The following is a 19,247-nucleotide window of genomic DNA, read 5'->3' on the forward strand; positions in this document are numbered from 1 at the left end:
ATGATCTCAACAAAACAAAAATGTGCAGTTTCATTTTGAGCAGCATTGTGGAACAATTCCCTGTAAACTTCCATGTGCTGTTGAGTTAAATCATGTGCATGTTGAGTGTTTTGTTGGGACCTGGGTGGAGAGGAAGGGGTTAAAGGCTGTACAGTTTATTTTGGGCAGGTGGGTGGAGGCTGTTGGAATGTGCCTGAGGGAGGGTGATAATGTGGCCACTAGGAACCCCAGATCCTCAGCAGAAACCTGGCGTGCCTCTATCAGTCTGCAGCAGTTGGAGCTCTTCAAACTGAGATCTTTCTTTCTTTCTGTCTTTCAAGTTGTGTCATTGGTATAGCCAATATGATGTACTCCATGGGTTCACCACGCAAAACCTTGTAGTGAATCCAGAAAAAATAAGTCGATCAAGGAAAATGAGCGCAGCACAATAGTTTTAATGAAAGTTTAACACCAGCTTTTTACACCTATCGAGGTCCAAAGTGCTCTGTAGGTGAGAAAACGTGCACATAAACCCCACTTATAGGTGATGTTTGCCCTCAGGCTGTATTTGGCTCAGATATATCAGCCAACCTGCATTCCTGGTGGATCAACCGGCCACCTTCTTCTCTCCACACTCTCGGCTGAAAGGTCAGACTAAATCAAGCCAGGAGGCACTGTCTGTAAGGATGTCTGATTACGCTGTGGTTTTTAAGTGAATTAATCAAACGTATTCAAGGCTCTTTGCCAGCGGCGTCATATCTGTCTGTGGCAGCAGAGTGTGGCTGAATTAAATAAAGAACAAGGATTTGTACAGATATCAAATTATGCCAGCATGGTTGGATAATTTTGTAATTGAAACTGATTTGCTTTGCTGCTGGGGTGCCATTTCAACGGAGTTATTTCAGTGATACCAACGCAACACTCCCCCATACATCTGCCCCTTCGAATGTCCATATCAATATCACTCTTTGCCTTGCTCTTTGCATTTTTACATCCGGTTAACGTCAACGGTCCTTTTAAAGTTAGTGGTATACATGCTATCCGACAGCCAGTTGGCTTGCATGCATCTGTTCCAATCAACCACCGGTCAGATGCTGCAAACGTTTGAGAAGAAGAAGGAAAGTACATCTTGTCACCCTCTGATATCTAGACATGCAGAGACTGTTTGTGGGAAAATTTTTATCGTGACAGTTTATTCAGTTGAAAGTTAAAATGAGGTCTGTAGATTATGCAGAGTAATGGGGACATTGTTTTTGGATACTTATTGTGGGTTTTGAGATGTATAATTCAAGGCTTTGAGCACCTCAAACAAAACTCATGTACTTCCATTGTATTTGAGCAGAAAAAAAGAGATGGGCATCTTAAAAAAACTCTAAATTTCCACCAGTAAGAAGGCAAAATATGCACATGTCTTATAAAGTATGTATAAAATGACTCTTGAGAAAAGTCAACATTTGGAGCCACTTGTAAAAATGGAAATTAGCAACACATGAATGTTGCTACTGTGCTTAATTTAAATTAATAACAGGCCACACATTTCTCAACAGGCTTTAAATACACACACATTTAATTAAGTAGTATTAAAAGGCATTGCAATTAGTATTGTCTTCATCTTGATAAAAACTAAAAGTCTCACTATTTTGCCTTAGCTACGTTAGCTACATATGCTACGTTAGCTACGTTAGCTACATATGCCACGTTGGCTACATATGCTACGTTAGCTACATACGCTATGTACATGTTACATAAACCATGAATCTAATAAGAGATACAGCATTGGCACCTTCAATGTTCAACTATGTTTACTAGTTAGCCTACCCTTCCATTTTAAAGTTCTCCTGCTAATATTTAGCCAATAGCTATATGGATAAACTTGTTGGCTGGCTGTTGGACTCATTAAAAAAGGATAACAAAAGTCATTTAATGCTATCTGTTCTCCAGAAACCCCATAGGTCTTTGGCTTCAGAGCAGCTCTTTTATCAACAAATTAAATGTGAATGTACGATTAAAATCTGGTTTCATTATTAATGTTGTCTCTTCAATGCTATGGTTTACATTAATATAACTGCCCCACTCCACTGCCCCCTTTATAAACAATATCCTCCTCAGGCCAGAAATCGTCCAGAGGCCATGAGGAGCCTTTGAAGTCTCCTCTCCTGTGTCTCTGTCTGCTTTAAACACCAGCAGCTGGGCAGATGGAGCCCAGATGGACAGTAAAGTAGGGACGTCTTTAAAAATTCATGGCACTCACCATGATCAGGGCGAATGGAGGGGAGTTGGCATTAAACATTAAATTGCTCACGCACACACATACATTCATTGGGAGCAGGGGGGAGGGGGATGTTAGTGACTACAGGAAGTGTAGCTCGAATAAGAGCCAATTGGGAGCGACACTTATTGGGATTGCCCGCCAGGTTTCTGCTGATACAGCTGTCTGATAAGTGCTCGCTGGGTTTATATTCCTTCGTCCAGGCCTTTTGATCTGCTTCAGGGTTGTATGAATAGGCCAGACTGTGTTGTTTTTGTATTTTATATGAAGTTGTGCATTTTCACAGCTGTAGATTTGTTTAGTTAAAGAGCAGGGGGAACATCTGCTGAGAGCTGCCTTGAATTTTAGAATCAAAAGTTCATAGGTTGACGAAAATCATGCAATAGTCAGCTTGTTGTCCTTCTTACATCCTCAGATCCTCTGGTCCTTTTGCTATTAATGAATAACAAATGTGTGTTTAAGATTTACCAAACTATGACTTGCGCATCTTGGACCTCCTTCTCATTTTATTCCGATCTATTTGCTTGGATTTAACTCATTATTTAAGAGTATGTTAACGCCAGTGCAACAAACCATTTGAACTTATGTAAAGCACATAAACTGGAACCAGTTTCCTCAACTTGCGTCTGCAGGAGTTGAAACTAATGAGCAGAGGGGGAGTTTTTATCAAATTTACAATGTTCTCCAATGTGTGCAGCGATCTGCGTGTAACAAAAAGCAAACAAGAGGTTAATGGGTCCTGTTCGTGTCATGAAAACAAAGGCAGGCAGAGGCAGCATGGGAAGACCTCTGAAAGTCTTCCTGTAGAGCGGAGGAGGAAAAGCGGGAGGGGAAAGAGTCGGTGTGACTGAAGGAACAGAAAAAAAGTCAGTCAGTTGGCGCTGAGTCTTGAACCACTGCCAAGTAGTGTGTGTAGTACACGCTCATTTTAACTGTGAAGCGCTGCAGAGCATTAGAGTCATGTCCAACGCCTAGCCTGCAGTGTGGAGCTGATGTCAGAAACTGTACAGCCATGTGGATTCTGGAAATTGGCAGGGGTTCAATGCAGAGGAGGAGAGGGGGGTTGGAGCAGGAATGTAAACAAAGATTGCATAAAGGCTGAGGCTAGCTCTTTCGCCCTGTCTTTTTCTTTGGCTGTTGTGTTGTGTTGTACGGTATTGATTGAATTTTGGCACGTTTCTTGATTACGGGTGCAGTTACTCCCTCAAGCTTCCTCCTGACTTCAGTGTGTGGAGGCCTTCATATAGAATGAGGAAATGATTATTTTGATCCAAGGAGAGTCGTCCTGTTGTGTGCGAGTCTTAGTTTTGATTTTTTTGCTCTTCCTTTCTAAAGGAAATGTGTGAGCGCTTGTTCATCTCCTGCTTTTCCCTTATTGTCCCACAAATCCGCACAAAAACAGATCTGCACTGAAAGGTTGGAGTTGTCAACAAATCAAGCACCGAGTGACATCTTTTCATTCAACAACCCCGTAGAAAGCATTCATTTGAACAAAAGCAGTGCGTGCTGTCACCTTCACATGCTTTTGAAAAGGTGGCCTCTGTGAAAGCATTCATTCTTGAAAGAATCGATTAAGAAATAGGTCAAACACAACTAGAGACACTTAGATGCACATTTTCAAGGTCTGGATCCTGTCAGTCAGCAGCTCAAACAATATGCAGAGAAGGGCACACTTTGCTGACATTGTGTCATGAAAGCCCCCCACGAGTGCTATGATCCATAATCATCGGGGCACATTTGACCCTTGTGACAACACACGGCTGCTTTGTCTTGTCAGTACGATAATAGCTAACCTCCTTTAGTTGTGTGTGCACGGCAGGAGGTCTGAGTCGTCGAGCTCTGTTCAGACAGAAGATTTAAACAGGGTTTTTAACTCATATTTCACATCACACTTTCCACTGAAGATATTTTGACTCTGGTGTAACTAATATAAATGATAAAGGCTGCATGCCATTTAGATCTATGCTAATTCCTGGTCCCTGCTAATGTTTGAATGAAATGAAGCTGTCTTCTTATTACATGTGCTTTAAGTAAGTGGCATAAATATTATGACAAAATGTGTCAAGACAGTTTTGTTCATTAACTTGTGTTACCTTTAGGTTTTGACTGAAATTGGCAATTTGCTGATTGTAATTTTAAAGCTGATATATTTCAGCTTTCCGATTTAAAGGTAACCGGTGTTTTTGACCCCTAGTTACGCTGTGGAGCAGTGTTTTTAATACTGTATGGTCTCATTTCCATCCAGCAGTCCAGTTCAGTCTGGTTCAGTTCGTTACACTTTGGAGCGTTTTATTTTTGTGTTTTCATTCTCAAAAGATGCGGATTGAACAGAAAAAAACGCTCCTTGCCGTCCGTTTTTTTTTCGTTAAGCCTTCTGTTGAGGTGCCTAGCAAACTGATCAATACTTAAAGGTGGGGTTATATTCTGCTTCTCAAGAGTCAAGACAAGTCTCCATTGTTGTTTTCCAACAACGGGAAGCAAAAGGGGTTTTCCCTGAAGCCAGCCAGTAATAACCACGCCTACATTTAAGAGTCCTGTTCGCAGTGGAAACGCAGCAGATTCAGTGTGTTCAGTATATTTGTTAGGCCAGAAGAATACACACAGTGCATTTAGCTGAGAAACAGTGTGAATTTAAAGACTGTTGCTCCATGCAGAGGACAAACCCAGGGGTCGCTTGAGGTCAAACTGCAACCCATCAACATATTGATCAAGCCACGTGGCAACAACATCTCAGTCTCTGATGAGCCACATGGACATATATCTGCCCTGCATGTGGCTGGGTGTGCCAGATATTTTGTTAAGGCCATCATTGTTCAACCATTACTCTCATTGCCCTGCTGATCCATGACTCTGATTGACGGCGCAATCATCCAACCGTGTGTCTTCCCTGCAGCACAGCAAGGTGCTCCATGTTGAGGAGCAGCACCGTGCACAATGTGCCTTGTTAGCCTCCCCAGGCCAGATGAAATATGTCTAGATGTCTTTGTCTTGTTTGTATACAAGCACTGTGACAGACCTTCCCCTGAACCTTCAGCTACCCTGCTATCTCCATCTCCATCTTTCTGCCTTCAGACACAAACATTATCACAGCATCTGCACTGGCGCTGCATAAATACCTTCAGTGTTCACACAAACACTCATTAGATTATAATCAAGGTCAGAGTTTTTCTGCCATTCTGAAGCGAAGTCGAGGTTACAGATGTACGTCTTATAAGGCCTCGTACCAGAAAATACAGAATAACGGATACTGAGTGCAGTATCCGTTATTTAGCTGCTCTCTTTCAACATGTTGGTTTATGATCTTTAATTGCTGTTACACCCACTTCCCCTCCTTCAGTTTGAGCTGCTTCGCCCTGCCCAGTTTGGGCATCCATCATCGTGATACTACTCATTAGCGTCGCGGTTAGAACAGATTGCGCACAGCTACATACATCAGACTCTCAAGGGCCTTGGGAAAGCTGGCTGCTATTTCTGATTCTTATCCAAATGTACAAGCCATGGCAGCTGATGGCAGCAGGCAGGAATGGAGTGCGTGTGGAGCGTGGGATAGCGCTCATTCCGGTTTTGTGTTCTGTCTTCATCAACTGGTTTTCACCTTTTTCTCATGTCGGCAGGGGATACTGTATATCCAATTATATCTGTCAGAAGCCGAGCATAAAAATTCTTTGGCAAAGCCTCGCAGACTGAGGCCTCACTGAGAGCTTCTCACACTGTAAAGACACCGTGTCCTCAGAGATCATTGGATTTTTTGCACATCATTGAATATCCAGAGGTGAAATCCAGCATGAGGAAAATCCTAGTGTCTTGCACGTTAGACATTTATAGCAGAATATATTTATAGAACTTAATGTTTTCAGTCGAAGTGGGAGACACGTCAGGGTAGAGTTAATTTTATAGATCTTGGATGTGCTGTTTCAGCCATGAAAACTAAAATCAGGTCTGTGTTGCAGCTGCCTGTGTATTATTCTCAGTCTTTTTCTAACTTTCTTATCGCTTTCTTCTATTTTAAAGGTAAATGTGGCTGAAGCAGATAAAATGACATCAGATACAGTCAGCCACCGCGGCTGCTGGCTCCTCATCCTCGGTCGATTGAGTTGAATTTTACGAGGTCAGCCGGTCAGTTAGGATTATGATGTGCTTGATCCTGCCTGTCAATAAAACACTGTTCGATGCATCTGCAGTCGGACAGCTCTATTGTTGCTGTTAATTGTGTGCATGTGGGGGATGGTGAGGGGCAGGGCGGGGAGCCGAGGAGACAAAGATGGATTCATTATAGATGTCAGTTTATGGAGATGTGTCAGCGCAGTTTCTGTCACGCCGCTGTCAGCTCTGTCGACTGACTGGATTAAGTTATTTTCCAATTAAACGAAAGAAGCACAAGGAAGAAATTTAATTTGGTACTGACAAAGTCAAGAGTGATGGCTAATTTCCACTGTATTTGAGACACAAAGAAAAATGTATTTAGCACTTGCAATGTATTTTTTTTCAGCCTTGTATATGTAAAAAATAACTCTTCTTCTTCTTCTTCTTCTTCTTCTTCTTCTTCTTCTTCTTCTTCTTCTTCTTCTCCGTCTTCTTCTTCTTTGTCTTCTTCGTCTCCTTCCTCTTCTCTTCCTTCTGGTTGTTGTTGTTCTTCTCCCTCCTCTTTTTTTCTTTTTATTCGCTCCAAACCAGTTGATGGAATCGCGTCTAAATTGAGTTGTTGTGCGATGTTCACTTCAAATTACAGTTACACAAAAAACACAGCGACTGTTAGATCTGAGCAGTCGGCCGTGCTAAACATGTTCCAGGAGTTATTTTGTGATCAAATGATTTTGGTTTACCTTTTAAGTTTTAGCCATGTGTCCTCGTCTGTTTCATTTCTCCCTGTATAATGATTGAGGGAGTCTCAGTGCTAAATGTCATTACCTTTCTCTCTGATTACCTCTGTAACCTGGTTTCTTTGAGTAAATGTATGTAAACGCACTGTTTGGTCCTGAAGTGCTGACGGCGAAACATGAACTATGGCACAAAACCAGCAGCTATTTTTAACAGTACGTTGTAACGTCACTGATATTAAACTAGCTGAAATTGTTTGCATTCCTCATCCTTAACGCTCGTTTTATCTAGTGATGGATGACATGACAGCAAGACAAAGAGAAGGCACAAATAAAAAGTCTTCAAAGGACGGAGACGTGACAGGTGAAAAGTGTCGTGCAAACGACAACAGAACACAAACCTGAGCAACAATAGACGAGAGAAAAACTAGAACACGACTTAACACGTCAAGAATCTGATTCTTTTTGATTTGGTGGTGAAGCAGAACAGACGGATTAAGAAATCAGTTGGAGCGTCATTTTGATATCTGGTGACTCACACAGTCTGGATCAAGTTACACGATGACTCAGTCTTACACGATAAGGATATGAAGACATATTGTACATCGGGTACATCTAAGTCTGTACAAGTCGTCTTATTTTGTCACAACCTATTTCAGATCTCCGGCTCTGTTGGGTTTAACACTTGTGAGTTGGTTATCTTGAAAAAAATGTACAAAAGTCCAATCTCAACACAATGATCCAAAAAAAGAATAAATACAGCAGCTTTCCACTTGTCTTCTGAACCGCAGTACACCCTGTTGTGTGTCACTGTGTCACTTGACTTTGACCTGCAGCTTTTGATGAAAACAAAAGACGTTTGACTGTTTTGTGCCTAAAATAGTAAAGAGACTCAACAGAATCTCGGCTGCATTAACAACCGTGCCAGTTCTGTTTATGAGCCTGCTGTGATGAAGGTAATCGGATAACAGTTTCAACAGTCAGAGTATAGACTTCAGTGCAGTAAAATTGAATTATGGGCTGAAGCCACTCAGAGAAATTCCTTTTGTACACAGAAGAAACGGTGTTTTTACTGAAGCTAAAGCTGATGAACCACTTTTACAAACCACATTTAGACTTTGACCATGACCTCTCTCTGAGCTTTTTTTCACCGAGGATATCCTCATGTTGACAATAGTTATTTTCATTAACCAGAGTGATCCTCTTCTCAAAAACAAAGCCAAAAAAGACAATTCACTAGTTGTTTTAGGAAAAAATATTGACTTAATCTTAATTTCCTCTCGCCTGAAGTGCTATTCATCCATCTAGATTGTTTTGAAGAGAGTTGAGAGAGGAGATATCGATTGTAGACGTTTGCCTTCTCTCGAATATAATGGCATAACGGCACCAAAAATACAGGTTAAATATCGGTTACTCAATATAATGAAAAGACTGTAGTGTGCATCTTCTCAAGGACAAGATGACGGGAAAAAATGTACTTTTGATTTTGGGATGAAGCAAGGCAGTCTGTAGTTTTGTGGCATTTTTGTGAAAACACACGTTTAAAGGGGCTCTATGTAAGTGTTTGTAGCTATACATGTAAAGAAATATATATATATGTTTTTTTTGTGGCCATATGTGGGATGAATTGTAACGTGACGTGAAGAAACCTGTGGACGATTTGTTTATGTTATTTAATGCTGCTGGACTGTGGAAGTCCAAAGGATGTAGCTTTATGCTCCGCTACGCAACTGCAGCTAACGTTAGCTTAGAAATTGAGTCCGCTAACATAAACTAACGGTTGGCTTCCCCTTTAAGTAAACAGTTATTACAGGATAAGAGTAAACAACAACATCATGTGTTCCTACTAATCACATGATTAACAAGCGGTGAATTAGGGTTTGAATCATGAAATCATTTTTACGTCACCGCAGGCATTTTGTTACATAGCTGTAACTTATACATCAGTCATCTCAACAAACAGAAGCGAAGCATTGCATTGTGGGATTAAAATAATGTTCATGTCATGACACCACAGTCTATTTTCTTTGTGAGAAAACTGACATGATGTTTTGCTGGTGGTTGTGTTTTGCTCCGGTACATTAATGGCACTCATAAAAGAGCTTTGGTCTGGAACAATGCAGTGTTTGAATATAGCTGATCATGTGTTCATGAGCCGTATCAAGACCCCCCCGACCCCTCACCCCGCTCGCCATACATTCCCTTCCCCCTCTGTCATGTTTACATATGTGTGTGTGTGTGTGTTTACATTTTAGAGACTTTTCAGCTCTCTTTATCAGCTCTGTGAGTCCACCGCTCACCATTGTGTCTTTTTTGCTGCAGTTAATTTGCCATGCTTAAAAGTCTGACGCACCGCAACCTTACGTGAATGAGACAGCCATATTTTTCCATTCAAGTCAGGCAGGACAGTGTGAAAAAACAAGATCATACTAATCTCTCTCATGAGAAGAAACAACTCAAGGGCTTGGATTAATATGAAGTTGTGAAACTTGTCCTCCAACATTTGGTTAGAGAGGATTTAGTCTCGGTGTAAACCTCGTGTCTGCTGCTTGTTAGTCCTTGTGAGTAACAATTCAAAAGAGGCACGAGCGAGACTTCTGCTAAATAAAATACATATTATGCAAACTGAGAGTGAAATAACTCAATGTTATCACTCTGATTCTCTAATAGACCGTCTAAACACAAGGACTCACAACCAAAAAGATCTGTTCATTTCATGCTCCTTGAGGTAAATACAGTATTAAAAACTAACCATAAAGAGCCTTAATACGGAGAGTCGTTGGTTTATTCTTGCTACAACTTGCATAATTCAAATTTGACCTTGTGTGTTTGTGTGTAGTTGTTTGTGTGCCAGCCTCACCTCGAGGTGATCGAGGTGATTGGCAGGTGTAAGGGAGCATGTAGACGATACCCCGGCCTCCTCTCAGTTTTGGTTTTCAGTTGCAAAGCCTCCATTATGTGCTATGTGACACTTGTGTGCTGCTGGCTTGCTAACTGCCATTTGCATTAACGGTGAAGTGAGCCCCTCCCCCATCACACGCACATATACAACCCCCCACCGTACAGTATTACCTACCTCCACCACCACTTTGATGGCTGCAAAGTTGCAGCAACAGGCTGCTCTTTGGTTACTGATTATATTTGCAGTATAAAACCACTTGTTTTCTGTGTCTAAGGCCTGTTTATAAGTTATCTGCAGACGGGCTGTCGCTGACCTACATGCACAGCCAGGGCGGGAAACTGTCAGACAACAGTCAAACACTAAATACTTGTTCAGATGTGGCTGTGAAGTCTGAAGTCTTGGCACTTTAGCAGACAGCATTTGGTTGACTTTCCACTCACCATTTGTCACCACGAATCTGTCTTTGATGCTAATTCGCAGTTTGCCTCGACAAGAGATCGGCTATTTTTTTTTCATTATTTGATTTAAATTGTGGAAAATGTTTTGTCTTAGTTTTAGGTCTTCTTGCCAGCTCCGACGTTTTTGTTGCGGGGCGTAAACTGGCTACCAGCATTACCAGTTGGCCCAGTTTCTAGTCGTTTATCTAGTTTCTTGTCAATTATCTGAATAGCAAAGCTTTAATCCAGGAGTGGCCCCTGACCCAGTGCACATACTATAGACATGACAACCTATGTAAGCCTACAATAACCACACCCACCTCCGCTTGATAAAGTCTGTACATGCATATGTGTGTGTTTGTACATATATAAGGGTTATATACTGTGCATGGAGCTGGGAGAGAGCAAGAGACACACAGGTACAGAAGAGAGAGATCAACAGATATAAAAAGACAATGAGAAAACTAGAGGTAGAGAGAGATAAGGGATATAATGGAGGGTGGGGGTGGTTAGTGGTCTTGCTGGTTAGACAGGATCCTGATTGCAGCAGTTAGTCGGGCCCGAAGCTTCCAACAACTATTGCCCTTTATAATGCAGCGAGTCCATTAGCAGCTTGTGTCAGAGCCACAGGTTGACTTGTGTTTTATGAAGAGTGATGTGAATATTTGCAGCCATCAAATGATGATTGATTTTCCTTCTTTCAGTGTACATTAAGGATGAGGAATGCAAACAAGACTTTGTTTATGTGTATGTTGTTTTATCTTTATAAAAGTGACTGAAGTGAGTGACTTTGGTCACACTGTCCAAACAAGGAAGTGCTTATAACCATAAACCAAGATTCTCTTACTGCCAATCTCTCGCCTAAATTGCTTTCAGATACATATTTTAGCTGCAATAGAGAAAGATTATGAACTGGAAGCCGCCATATTGTTTCTGTAAAGTGAAAAAAGAGGCTGAAAAATAGAATAGAATACATTTATTGTCCAGCTGAAACGGGAACATTGTCTTTGATCTCACCCAGGAAAATATAAACACAAACATGTAGATAAAAAACAAACAAGCAAATAAAAAAACCTTCACATTATTAAAACAAAGATCTCTTAATTTTACACCAGTCAGTACACACCCATGGTGTTCAGCTTACATACTCATATTTAAATTTATCCTGTTTATTGTTTATTTCTCAACTAAAATATTCTCAGAAACATATTTTAGTGCACTGTTTAGGTGTAATATGATATTGGTTGTTACCAGCCAGACACCTTACTGTTTTCTGTTTCAAAATGGACAACAAACTACAACTAAGCACCACCAAACTCGCAGTATGTCTTGTGTTTGTTGGTCTGGTCAGGCGCAGTGTATTCTGGTTGTTGAGCAAAAGAGAAATACCACAGCCCTTCATGTCTTGTTTTCTCTGGTCATGTAGCAAATTCAAAAATATTTGCGGACTGTTTTATGAGAGGGCCATGCTTCCAGCGGTGAAGTAATGAAGCTGGTTCCATATAGAAGTGTTCAATCTACATTTTCATTACTGGCTGCAGAGCAGAGCATCTTAAGCATGTAGCAGCATCAGTTTATTTTCAGCATTGAACTCGACGCCCACCCTTCTGTCGAGGTGTTAACATGGTTTAACTCTTAGCAGATTTTCTTTTGAGATGTCCTTTTTACAGTTATACATGTGAACAGATTCAGATGGTGCAGCATGCGTCATGTAGCAGTCTGATGTGCGGAGGAAGTTGTGACCTTCTGTCTTCGTTGATGCTACTCTTGAGTGTACGCTTATTCAGGTTAAAGTAGCTAGAAAATAACATTTAAAAGGCAGTATTTTAGTAATCATTGATTGGATTAATTAAAGAATATTTGAATATTTTTACACTGTACGTTATTCTATTGATATGTTGTGGGCTAAAATCATACTGTTTAAAGGAGCCCAGACGAGCTGTTATTCTGGTTTTGGACAAACTAATACAAACACTATCTCATATACTGACATTTAACCCAGTTTTTTTTTTATGTGAACCTTCAATAGAACAATTTGATGCTAGAAACAAGGCGGGACACAGAAAGAGAAGGTAACAGCTGCAAGAATTTAGATTATAGTCACATATTCGTGGATACAAGCAGGATACCGTGTCCATGTCCGTGTTAACAGCGAATACTGAATGAGACCTGAAACTGGATATGCACCAGTAAGAGGGATACTGTGAGCATGTTAACACAGTTCACACTTCACTGTAGACTTTCAGCTCCTTCACTTGACAGGGAAACAGTGAAACGTATCAACACGTCTTTGAGCAGCTGTCAATGAACAATCATGTGAAAATTTCTGCTTTAATAGTTTTTTCAGTGTTGCTGGTGTCATACAAGAAAGTTTGTTAGTTCAAGATTTATTATCTTTTTCTTATAAGACTTGCCTTCAAAATGTATTTGTGCGCTCCGGTGAGCAGCCATCTGACCACATCTGGAGCACCGGAGGGAAACGCATCAGATCCCCAATGTTTCCATGCGACAGCGCTCCCACTGTGCCACTAGGGAAATATTTGTTTGTGTGATCAGGACATAGAGAAAGAGAGAGAGAGAGAGAGAGCAAAGAAAAGCAACATGGGGGATGGGAGATGGGGGGGTTAATTTCCAAGATTTATGGTGCGGCACTTCACGAAATGCATGCATCCTGTAATTAAAACTCCCCCCTTGCCTCCAGCAGGCCTGTACATTAGCTGGGATCCCCTGCCGCCCCATCCACCTCTCAGACCCCACCCCTCTGTTCCCCCCGACCCACTACATAACAAGATCTGATGGTAGTTCGCTGTCTCTAATGAGGGCTGAATGCCACAATGAGGGACAGGCTGTTAGTGGTTAGAGGCCACTGCTGTCACCATCATACCAGATTTCAGCCGGACGAGCCTTTCATTTTCATATTCTCCAGTCGAGTGCGTAAAGCGACATAGAAATCTTTCAGTAACTGACTGCAGTTTTCAATCCCCTTCACTTATTGACGTGTTGGCTTAGTAGCAAGTAAGTCAGAATTAAATTCAGTATGCAAATTTGGGTGAAATGTCTGACAAGCATGCAGTTTCTTCGATTGACACACACACACTCATTTAATCGTGATTTTATCAGTGATGCAACCGTTGCATGTTAGAGAATATAGCTGAAACAAGCAGCCGATCAATCAATTAGGTGACTGACAGACAATTGATTGGCAGCTCTTTTGATATTTGATTATTGGTTTCAGTCCTTTTTACGCAAAAATGTCCAATACTCTCTGGTTCCAGATACTCCAGTGTGAGGATTTGCTGTTTTCTGTTTTTAAACGATTTAATATCTTTGGGGGGTTTTGACTGTTGGTCAGAAAACAAGTTATTTGAAGTCGTCACTGGGGACTCTGGGAAACGGTAAAGTGCTCTTTTTTTAAGACTGATCAAGGAAGTAGTCAGCATAGATATTGAAAATAGTCAATATAACACAGTTGTAGGCCTAATAAAAGAAATATTGTAAATAGGGCTTCAACTAAAGATGTTTTTCACTGTTTGTGAATCTTTCTATTATTCTCTCAATTAAACAATTAGTTGTTTTGTCTGTAAAATGACAGAAAACGACAAAAAAAAACAATGTTGATTACTGTTTCTCAAAGCCCAACATGAGGTCCTCTAATGACTTGTTTTGCCCACAATTCAAAGATATTGAGCTCTCTGTCACAGAGGAGTATGTAAACCAGAAAATATACTTATTTAAGAAACTGGAATTCTTAAAAATACACTTAAAATGAATAATCCATTATCAGAATAGTTTGCGATTAATTGAATAGTTGAGAACTAAACCATTAATTACTTTGTTGTGGCTCTACTTGAAATTTAGTTTGATAAGAAGTCTGCAGTGTTCAACATTTGTACATAAGACTCTCTATTGGTCTGTAGCGTTTCAGAAAAGAGTGAAAAATGGCCACCTCTATTGCTTAAAGCCTAAGGTGACAACTTCAAGTTTCTAGTTTTGTCCAACAGTCCAAAACCCAAAGATGTTAAATATCTTTTCACAAGACAAAAAGAAGCAGCACACTCTCCCAGCTGAGAGTCGGGCACCAGACACTGTTTTGCATTAATCAGAACAGCTTCTGTTAAGCTTTCTGTTTTTGCCTCGGGGTGCGTTGTGGTTAGGCCCGCTAGCTGTGGGCTGTCATGTCTGTGTAGTAACAATACGCTGCCTTTGTTTGATTGTAAACTGTGTTTCATAACCTGTCATTTTCAATAACACATTATGAAACTCTGTGACCTCACTGTGTGACTTGAAGCCGTCAAGACTCTTATGCGCCATCTAGACTGGTAGATACAGCCCTGATTCTAAATAAAGTTGGGACACTGTATGAAACAAAAGTAAAACCAAATGATTGCGAGTCCTTTTTGACATATACTCAAGTCAAAACAGTAAATATTTGCTTACTTTGAATTTGATACCTTCAGCGAGTCTCAAACAAGTTGGATCAGGTGCAACAAAATGCTGGGAAATTTGTGGAATGCTCCAAAAACACCTGTTTGGAACGAGCTCATTGGTAACAGGTGATAGGATCGTGATTGGGTATGAAAGGGGCATCCTCGAAATGCTCTTTCACAAGCAAGGATGTTATACTCTAAACCTTGAGACCTCAAGAAATAGGAAGGATTCTAAAACCAAAGCAGAGTTCTGGGCGTCCTGCAGAGAGGCGTCCTTTCAGACACTGTTTCCTGCATTATGGTGACTTTAATGGCGTTTTTTTGTTAAGTTGTTTTAATTTTACTTTTATTTCTCGAGAACAATGCAGAAAAAATTGTCCCCTCTGGCGTGAACCTGTGTGAATCTGTCATATAGCGATATACTTTTATGTTTTGCCCCTGCTCCTTTCAGAATCTGTTCACACCACTGACTTATATTTTTCAGCCTATCGATGGGTATTGACGTAAGTGCGACCCCTGTGATCGACAGAAAAATTGACGTGGGAGATTTTACAAAATGCACGCCTCTTTGCTTCAAAACTTTCCGTAAGAAATGTGAATTTCTTTTTCCAGGACGTCTTGAATTTGCAGTATTTCTCTGCCCATCTCTCACTCGCTGAGGAGGATGAGGCCAACATTACAGTAGACTACACGCTGTACAGTGCTAAAACAGTATAATAATAATAAACTATATATAGAGAGCATTTATCAAACCAGAGTTCAAAGTGCTTTACATAGATAGAATGAAATATAATACCAAAATGCTAAAAAAGAAAAAGAAAATTCAAATCTAAAATAAAAAACAAAAAATTACAAATGAAACCATTAATTATGTTTATAGAAGAGACTTTAAAGAAGACACTGACTCGGACAGCTTACCTTAAGCAGGTCATTCAGGAGCCTCAGGGCCCTGATAGCAAAAGCTCTGTCCGCAGGTTCATTAGGAATTAAAAGGTCTTAAAAGGTAACGTAATGGGGAATAGGTGAGATAGCTCGCTGTCGAATATGACCCCGGGAGAAAAAACTGAGAGAGGGTGATGTAAAACAGGAGTCTCACAGGTAAATCGGGAGGGCAAGTATGAAGGACAGGGCGAGGTTCACCAGTTTGTGAAACACATGATTATATAAGGGATATTATTACATCGGCTCAGGGACACTTCATAAAACCCTTAATGGTAAACACAGTTCATTTTCAAATGATTGGATTCTGGTTTTGTTGTACTTTTTTGAGAACAGTGCTGAAGTGTCCATGGGTTAGATACAGATGCTGCATCTCGAGCGAGTCCAAGTTAGCATCAAGTGTGTGTGACCCATAGCAAACAAGATATTTCACTATCACACTGGAGAACTGGGCTGGAAAAACAACTGCAGGCTCAATGGCCTCACTGTACTCCCCCTGAGCGGGCGCCCCATTTTTACAGCTAACTTTCACCGAACTTTCCAGAGCCCGGGGCCCCGCCAGCAGCCAGACCCACATCAGGATCTCATCAAGTCAGACCGGTCCACGGCATTTCTTTATGTTTCTCTCTCTGTCGTCGCGTCCTCTGATCGTTTATTGGTTTCTCATGACAGATTCTTTAAAGATAAAGGTCTAGATTTTGTTTTTTATATGTTTGCTTAGTAAACATCTGCCTGCCACACGTTATGGCACGTGTTGTCATGGTAACAGTGGAAGCATTGAGAAGATTTTCCGTCAGATATTCACCCTGGTATTTAAAAAAAAAATGTATTTGCTGTTGTCAGATATAAAATCATGAGTTGTTGCTTCATCTTTCTCTCTCCTCTTCCTCTCCACAGCTGTATGAACTGGATAGAGACCCAAAGAGAAAAGAGTTTTTGGACGACCTCTTCAGCTTCATGCAGAAAAGAGGTATGTAACCATGTGTTTGTGTTGCTCTCACTCATTAAAGTAAAACCTACATCCTTTCTTATCTTGTCATGTTATATCTCTGAGCCAGTGTTACAGAGTAGTTGGATACATAGAGAGGATCTCCCTCCCTCCCCCTGTGTCTCTCTCTGATATACGACACAGCACCCGCTACTCATCTTTCACTTGCATGGGTGGGGTCTTTATTCATTTCGGAGATGATTGCTTTATGGCTGCGCAGCCCCTCATCGTTCCCAGGCTATAACTAGAAGGCACACATCGTATCAATGCCTGGGAGTGGATTGGTTTACCTTCCCATCCTGCTGCTTGTCCACACAACTGCCTGACAACGCTACACACACACACACACACACACTCTCACAAACACTGACTCAGCCATCGTTCAGGGTCTTCACATAGATGACACACACAAGAACAGCAAACTAAGACAAAAAAAAATCCAGTTTGTCCTAATCCGGACCACTCATGAGGGAATTATGAATTGTGCAATGATGTATTTGCATGTATTGGCTGCAACGACTCATTTCCCATGTTTCCACCCTCATAAATACCATGAACCTTGTTAATTTGACTCATGGCTTGATCATATCAACGTGCAGACGTTTGGCATGAGAGACAACAGACATGTGCTCACAACTGAAAAACCACCAGCACTACATGTTTACAGTATCTGAGCCACCGGCAGTGGGCGGATCTGATGAGTCTGCTCTGGGAATGTGACAGCGCCATCTGCAGGCCATACAGATAACTAAGGCATTACTCCTTTATGTGGAAATGGAGGATTGATAATAGTTGATATTAAACATGGGCCTGTGAGTGTTTTTTAGAATCAGTTTGTGTGACGGGAAAAACAAAGACTAATGAAGGCTTTGATTTTCCTTGATGGGAAAAGGACATTTGTCACAGATTAACAGAGAATTGAAGGTATTGATTAAGTCTTGTCCTAAGGCATTTTGAGTCATGTAAATGTGAATGTCATGACACCTCAGCAGCATCATTCTGAGTCCTGATCAGCTTAAAATGAGTAATTGGCTGGTGAAATGGTTAAAGCAACCTCTACCTGTCATCTGCTCTTGTGTCAAACCCCAAAGATTCCCAGCAAGGACCAGTGTATAACACATTTCTGCCGATATGAAAATGAGTTTCCCTGTGTGTGTGTGTGTGTGTGTGTGTGTATGTGTGTGTGTGTATTATTCCAGGAACCCCAGTGAATCGTATTCCCATCATGGCCAAACAGGTCCTGGATCTGTACATGCTCTATAGGCTGGTAACAGAGAAGGGCGGCCTGGTGGAGGTCATCAACAAGAAACTGTGGAGGGAGATCACCAAGGGACTCAACCTGCCTACCTCAATCACCAGTGCAGCCTTCACCCTCCGCACACAGTGAGTACACACACACACTCACACACTGGTGTGATCACACATCACATCTTTTTTCTTTGAAAATTTGTAGCTGAAAATCGTTCTTACTTACTTAGTGACTCTTTGCTGTTTGTTTGGATTAACACTGTCAGTTACAAACCACAAGCGCCTGTAAACAAAACGTATTGGACAGTTTTGATTTCTGTTATTCTGCCAGAATAGAGATCAATAAAACTTCTGATTTCTGTATCTGTAGCTATCCACAACTCTCCACACTCATAAACCGTTTGTTCTGCTGAGCGTTTCAAGCATGTGGAGCTGCTGGCTATCGGATGTCAACAACCATTTCGTTTGACCAATTAACCTCTGTGTTCGAAGCCATTTCCTGAAGTTCAAATGGCAGCACGCTCTCACTCCTCATTAGCTGTCTCACAGATCCATTAATATCAGAGTGAGAGCTGCAATTTCAAGATGATCTTCAGGAGCATCCCCTTCTATTGCTACAAGTTATTGTCCATCACTCAATATCTTGTGTATTTCAGAGCTGATTAATTCAGTAGCCAGGGCAATGCTTACGATGTGTTTAAAAGGGTACTACAAATTTAATTTCATTCTGTATTTACTTAACGTTTGTGGACTTTTGAGAGACAAATTTATAAACAAACGGACTCATGACTTTTCGTTCAGTATTTCTGTGAAAATGTTGTTGGCTTGGGACGCCCCAGTGGCTCACTATAACAACATTGTGTTCCCTTCAGATACATGAAGTACCTGTACCCATATGAATGTGATAAGAGGGGTCTGAGCAACCCCAACGAGCTCCAGGCAGCCATCGACAGTAATCGGCGAGAGGGCCGACGACAGAGCTTCGGCAGCTCCCTCTTCACCTACTCGCCCAACGGGACGCCCACCATGCTCTCGTCGCCCAAGCTCTCCACGCCTAGTGTGGGCCTACAGGTGGGCACCAATGGGGCCTCGCTGACCCCTATCCAGAAGATCAAGAAAGGTGAGATTCAGCTCCAGCTGTTTTTCTGTCAGTGTGCTCAGGGAGGAATGACATTTTTATCCTGCCTGCATTACTCATTAGCAGTATTTAAGTTTGCTTGATTTAATTCCCCCGTCTCCCT

General features: G+C 41.2%; 1 protein-coding gene across 2 annotated transcripts in view; it reads left to right on the forward strand.

Annotated features, from left to right (window-relative positions):
• Positions 1–19,247, forward strand: part of arid3a (AT-rich interactive domain 3A) — a 42,917-nt gene that overhangs the window by 21,508 nt on the left and 2,162 nt on the right. For both annotated transcript variants that reach the window (XM_073476557.1, XM_073476558.1), the window contains 3 exons: positions 16,668–16,740; positions 17,958–18,141; positions 18,879–19,126. In XM_073476557.1, coding sequence (XP_073332658.1) covers positions 16,668–16,740; positions 17,958–18,141; positions 18,879–19,126 — 505 coding nt within the window. The remainder of the gene's footprint in view (positions 1–16,667; positions 16,741–17,957; positions 18,142–18,878; positions 19,127–19,247) is intronic.

The sequence above is a fragment of the Pagrus major genome, chromosome 11, assembly GCF_040436345.1.
Source record: "Pagrus major chromosome 11, Pma_NU_1.0".
NCBI classification, from domain to species: domain Eukaryota; kingdom Metazoa; phylum Chordata; class Actinopteri; order Spariformes; family Sparidae; genus Pagrus; species Pagrus major.